This window comes from Odontomachus brunneus, unplaced genomic scaffold, assembly GCF_010583005.1.
Source record: "Odontomachus brunneus isolate Ranch 3 - 2012 unplaced genomic scaffold, Obru_v1 Obru_scaffold_046, whole genome shotgun sequence".
In the NCBI taxonomy this organism is placed as follows: domain Eukaryota; kingdom Metazoa; phylum Arthropoda; class Insecta; order Hymenoptera; family Formicidae; genus Odontomachus; species Odontomachus brunneus.
In genome coordinates, this window is record NW_022639496.1 from 2,311,148 (window position 1) to 2,317,160 (window position 6,013).

The window sequence follows — 6,013 nt, forward strand, 5'->3', positions numbered from 1 at the left end:
GTGTGTGTGTGTGTGTGTGTGTGTGTGTGTGTGTATATATATATATATATATATATATATATTTATATATATATGTATTATTGAATTTAATTATACAATATTTGTGTAATTATAATTATATAATATTACTGCCCGCTAAAAATTACGACTTTCGTTAACTTGTGTCTAAAAAAAATCTGTTTGTTTAGACATTGTAATACATTTACTTTCATAAAATAATTTTACTTAAAAATAAAATGTTATTATTAATTTAATTAATATATATTTGTAGTTCTCTAATATGTCCAGTTCTTTGACATGTAAGTAAAAATTAACGAATATCAAGCATTGAACTAGTAAAGATATAGTTTTGCTACTTTACGTGAGTTCACAATATGTTATTGAAATACTGGGATTCGCCACTTAGCCCTTGGAGGAGCTCTTCATGTTGATTACAGCGTGAGAATGCCAACTGGCAATTCATACTTATATAGCCAAAGCATGAACTAATTACAAAGCTGTATTCACATCTTAAGACATTATTTAAGATGGTCTTGAAATAAAATTGAATAAGATGATCTTATATTTAAGATCATCTTAAGTACTGTCTTAGGATGTCATGAATCAATCACAGAGCCGGATTCGCATCTTAAAACATTACTTAAGACGGTCTTGAAATAAGATTCGACCACGAATGGGTGCGTTTAAATTCTTTATCCAGGTGCACTCTATTACTAGAAACACTATAGTATATGTTACATATACTATAGCACTTCTAGTAATAGAATACACCTGAGTGTGGAATCTGAACGCAGCCAACACCGGCCATAGTATTTTTAGTAATAGAGTGCATCCGAGTAGGGAATCTGCACTCTAGCATGGAACAGCACCTACCTAACCGATCGAATCATGGACATTGGCTTAGTAGTTCAATATCCACGAAAAATGGACATAGAGGCGCTGCAAATCAGCCAACTTTCCCATCACGCTCTAAATGTATGGCCACTCTCATTTTTCTCTCTGCTGCTATTGTTGAAATACACGTAAACATAATACATATATATGTACGTACTCTGCTACGAACTCGTAGATGACATTGATTTTTTATAGAAACTGTTGTTTTTATTCACCATAATACTTATTAAGTATCCAAAGTGAGTTTATTGCTATCAACTACGAAATTATATTTCATTACAATAATCTCATTAAAATTAATTTCATTTCAATCAGTCAACATGGACACTAAAACTCTACCTAGTCTCCTGAGTCTGAAAGTAGCCCCTCCATCAGAGCTACAAAACCAGAATGTTGATAATGGAGTTGGAGAAGGAGACAGCAACTCGGTAAAGTTGCCAGCTGCGTTAGAGCAGGCCTTAGCGTTCAAGACTGAGAGAGCCAAAGAGGTGGGTGGTGATCCCAACGATATTGTGCCTGCGAATAAATCGCCAAAGGATGATGGTGAGGATGTACCTCACATAGAGGATGTCATAACGGAGCTGGAAACATCCACAGAGAAGACAGAAGCTAAGTTGAACAAAATGAAGAAGAAGAAGAAGTCCAAGAGGAAGAGACACAATTTAGAGAAGAAGGATACAGAGCAGAGGAAGGAAAGCGTAGAGGGTAATGCCAAGCACAAGGAGGACATGCCTGAGATCGAGTACATACAAGAGATACCAAGTATAAACGACTTGGAGCCGATGTACCGTCAATTCGCCCGAGTTTTCGAGGCTTTCAAGCTTGTGGAGCCTGAACCGAGTCTAAACGACGCGGCCGATAAGGGTGAACCGATTGGGCAGTATCCACCAGTGACTAGTATACAAGCCACCGGCAATGTGCCCAACAAAGTACCGCTATTAGACGACTTTGATGACGAGGCAAATCAACAGCAACAGCAACAAGGTAGAGATATTTCTCAGTATTTGAAATGATCGAATATTCAGTATTATTACAACTTCGATATAAGAATTTTAAATAGGAGAAACAACTGTAGTTTTATGCAAGAATGGTCCAACCCATGTGAAATATGTTTCAAGAAAAATAAAGATGAAGATTTGATACATGATTTAAAAGTATAGATAACATTGAGATTCTTCTCAATTGTTCAAGAAGTCAAGTATGGTCATTTTTGGTTTCTTTAAAGTGGTCGCTTCATAAACTAATTTTGTAAGGAATCTTTTCAGATTTTAGCAGTATGCTAATCGTATGGTTTTTTCAGTATAAACTGATTCCTCTGGTCATTCTGTGTATAAAAGTATTAGGGTAATATCATCGAAAAGTAAATACTTTCTGCGTTTTATATTTTTATCCTATTACTTTTCAATGCAAAATACGAAATATCTTGTAAATTATTCATTTTTAGTAGAATAATCGATAAAATCAATTGTTATAAAAAAGCATGCAGAAACTTTAAGAGCCAATTGTTCCAACTTCTTAGAAAGATACTTGACAGTTAAATCGTGGGTCTGTCTTTGTCTAATTTGAAGGAAAAACATATTTAACTGTCAGGTAGCTTACTAAGAGATTGGAACAATCGGCCCTCAATAATTTCTCTCGTCATTCTACATACAAAAGTATGAAGGTGAAGTAATCGAATAATTAATCGTTTACGAGATATCTGATACCTTGTATTGAACAATGATAGAATAAAATATAAAATATCTCGAAAAACATTCACTTTTCGATGATTTTATCCCAGTACTTTTGTACACAAAATGACCAGAGGAATCGATTTATGCCAAAAACTATATGACTATTAAACTTTAATATAAATTTATAACTTAAATTTATAAATTTATAACTATTAAAAAATTAAAGTTTACCTTGATAGGTATTTTCAGTCATTCTAAAGTCAAATAAATGTTACTATCTTTTGACCCTCAATATTCTACAACTTTTAATAGAAACACTTTTTCATATCTTTCTTAATTTCTGAGATCAAGCTATAAAGAGTTATGTGAGCTTTAATATACAGAGTGGCCTATTCTGTATAATATATACCAGTTTGGCATATAGAAATATGTAGTAAATATGTAGTAACTTATCTTACAGTAAAACTTATCAATAAGACAACTAACACACACTAATCAAGTTTCTTGAAAAATCATTCTTGAAGAAGTAATAATGCTTTCAATTAATTTTTAATTTATTCTATAAATCTGAGTTTTTAGTTCATTTATTTTTATATATATCTATGTGTAATGTTAGTTTATACTGCTATAATGTATATGCAATGCTTTGTAGTATTTTATATTAATATATCTACCTTAATAAATCTTAATTTTAATACAATAATAAAATATCTTTTTCAATTTAAAAGCAAAAATATTGCAATATTTTTATAGCTTTTTTATTTTAAAAGCAACGATTATTCAGTATCTTATTCAATATTCAATATTCAGTATCTTATTGATTATTCACTCGATATCCATATGAATGCTTTCAAGATTGACGAATATAAATATATATAAACATATAAATATAATTATATATAAACATATAAAATACTTTAACGAATATATATAAATACAATATTTTTTCTCGATATCAACAAGGCACAGGTGAGAATGGAGCCCCGCGTTTGTCGAAGAGGAAGCTGAAGAGACTCACGCGACTCAGTGTGGCGGAGTTGAAGCAACTAGTGGGTCGTCCCGACGTTGTGGAGATGCACGACGTCACCGCGAGGGACCCGAAGCTGCTCGTGCAGCTGAAGGCGCACCGGAACACAGTGCCGGTGCCGCGGCATTGGTGCTTCAAGCGTAAATATCTGCAGGGTAAGCGCGGCATCGAGAAACCGCCGTTTGACCTGCCCGACTTCATCAAACGCACCGGCATCACGGAGATGCGCGCCAGTCTGCAGGAACGCGACGACACGCGCACGTTGAAGGCAAAGATGCGGGAGCGGGCGCGGCCGAAGCTAGGCAAGATCGACATCGACTATCAAAAGCTGCACGACGCGTTCTTCAAATGGCAGACGAAGCCACGTATGACGATTCATGGCGACCTTTATTATGAAGGTAAGGAATTTGAGACGCGCCTGAAGGAGAAGAAGCCGGGTGAGCTGTCGGATGAGCTACGCACAGCTCTGGGTATGCCGGTGGGCCCTAACTGTCAGAAAGTGCCACCGCCGTGGCTGATCGCGATGCAGCGATATGGCCCGCCGCCGAGTTACCCAAATCTCAAGATACCCGGCCTGAACGCGCCTATCCCGGAAGGCTGTGCGTTCGGCTATCATGCCGGCGGCTGGGGCAAGCCACCAGTGGACGAGACTGGACGGCCACTCTACGGAGACGTGTTCGGCATCTCGCGCACATCCGGCGCGGATGCTATGGACGAGGAAATTGACCGTGGTATGTGGGGCGAGCCCGAGTCGGAGTCGTCGGGCGATGAAGACGATGACGAGGACGGCGAAGAGGGCGGCGAGGCCGGCGAGAACGACGGCAAGGACGCGGACGGCGATGCAAGCGGCCTGGTTACGCCGGGCGCGGAGGGTCTGATCACACCTAGCGGCATTACGTCGATTCCGGCTGGTTTGGAGACTCCGGAGACCATCGAGCTGAGGAAGAAGAAGATTGAGAGTGAGATGGAAGGTGGCGACACACCTGCATTGTACACGGTGTTGCAGGAGCGAAGGACTGAAGGTCTAGGCGCTAGCATGATGGGTAGCACGCACGTATACGATATGACGGGAGCAGCTGGCGGCCAGGCACCTCCTTCTGTCATAGCTGCTCGTCGCGGTGGTGCAATCAGTGCTGGCGGCCCCAGCGACGCCGCTAGAGCGGAGAAGGACGGCGCGGTGGAGCTGACATTGGACCCCAGTGAACTGGATCTTGACTCGGAGGCGATGGCGTCCAGGTACGAGGAGACGATGAGGTCGAGACAGGCGCACTTAAGGAGAGAGGATCTGTCGGACATGCTTCAGGATCACGTGCAACGACAAAAGGTACGTATTATGTGGCAGATGTATAGTGCTCGAGAAAATTACGGATAATTATTGTGATTAAAGTTCGAATTATATTATGTACGATTTTATATCTTCTAACATACATATTGAACGACAGTTTAGTACGCTGCATGAATAACTATTATGTATTGGAAGATCTATACAGTGAACTGTATAAATCTATACAGATTTATACTGAGATGCCTAATTCAACATACATGTCAGAAAGCATGAAATCGAGTTTTTAGTTTTAAAAACAATCGCAAGTTTCAACTATTTTCAATGAAATCGCGCCTATAGAGCTCGTCCTACAATATCGCGTGTATTAATTTGCTAATCATTGTTTTTATTATCCCCAAATTTTACATAATGGTTTAAGAAATGATAAAATCTTTACTCAGATTGACGTACTCTACCTGTACACGTACGTTGTTGTGATTTTCATCAGATATTTTGTGTATTTATCTTTCACTATTTTAATTTAAAATATCTTTTAATATATGAGTATATATTTTTGTTTCAGAGTAAACGAAAACGTCAACAGATCCAGGATACAAAAACATCCAAGAAGTATAAAGAGTTTAAGTTTTAAATGTCATATCATCTCCCTAATTATGTATCACCTTCCCCATAATTATGTACTATAATATAGTAATTAAATTGTTTTTGCGATAACATAAGATTTTATATAATATTACAAATCTTATGATATATGTATGATATATGATACTTCAAAATATCACAAAATAATTGCATTGCAATAATTTAAAATTCCCGTTAAAGTCCCCCGTTTTGATTTTAAGATACTTTGATTTTAAGATTGATTTTAGCATACTTTGCTAAACTTATTACAAATTATATTTCATGTCTGTATATGTGACTTTTAATTCGTAGTTTAGTAGATAATTAAAAATGGATTAATAGTAGCTGTAATGTATTAAATTACCAACTTGTAATATCAATTTTCTCTGTTAACGCATATTTTTCAAAAAGCATCTATAAATTTAAGTATATATATTATATATCATTTTGTGTTATATAAAATTATATATATATATATATATATATATATATATATATATATATATATATATA

At 36.8% G+C, this 6,013-nt stretch overlaps 1 protein-coding gene across 2 annotated transcripts; it reads left to right on the forward strand.

Annotated features, from left to right (window-relative positions):
- The first annotated feature begins 894 nt into the window (after positions 1-894).
- On the forward strand, positions 895-5,598 carry LOC116844773 (splicing factor 3B subunit 2-like). Of its 2 annotated transcripts, none has more exons than XM_032816784.1 (4): positions 895-1,043; positions 1,210-1,878; positions 3,531-4,918; positions 5,442-5,598. In XM_032816784.1, the coding sequence occupies exons 2-4, from the start codon at positions 1,215-1,217 to the stop codon at positions 5,508-5,510; spliced, it is 2,121 nt and encodes a 706-aa protein (XP_032672675.1). In that variant the 5' UTR covers positions 895-1,043; positions 1,210-1,214; the 3' UTR covers positions 5,511-5,598. The 2 variants fall into 2 exon arrangements, with proteins under 2 accessions (XP_032672675.1, XP_032672674.1); XM_032816783.1 differs by having other exon boundaries at positions 974-1,133.
- The last annotated feature ends 415 nt before the right edge of the window (positions 5,599-6,013 follow it).

Excerpts from the sequence above, each read along its gene's own strand:
- LOC116844773 (XM_032816784.1), top strand. The coding sequence starts at position 1,215 with ATGGACACTAAAACTCTACCTAGTCTCCTGAGTCTGAAAGTAGCCCCT. Across the intron at positions 1,879-3,530 it reads TCAACAGCAACAGCAACAAG|GCACAGGTGAGAATGGAGCC; the intron begins GTAGAGATATTT and ends GATATCAACAAG. Across the intron at positions 4,919-5,441 it reads ATCACGTGCAACGACAAAAG|AGTAAACGAAAACGTCAACA; the intron begins GTACGTATTATG and ends TTTTTGTTTCAG.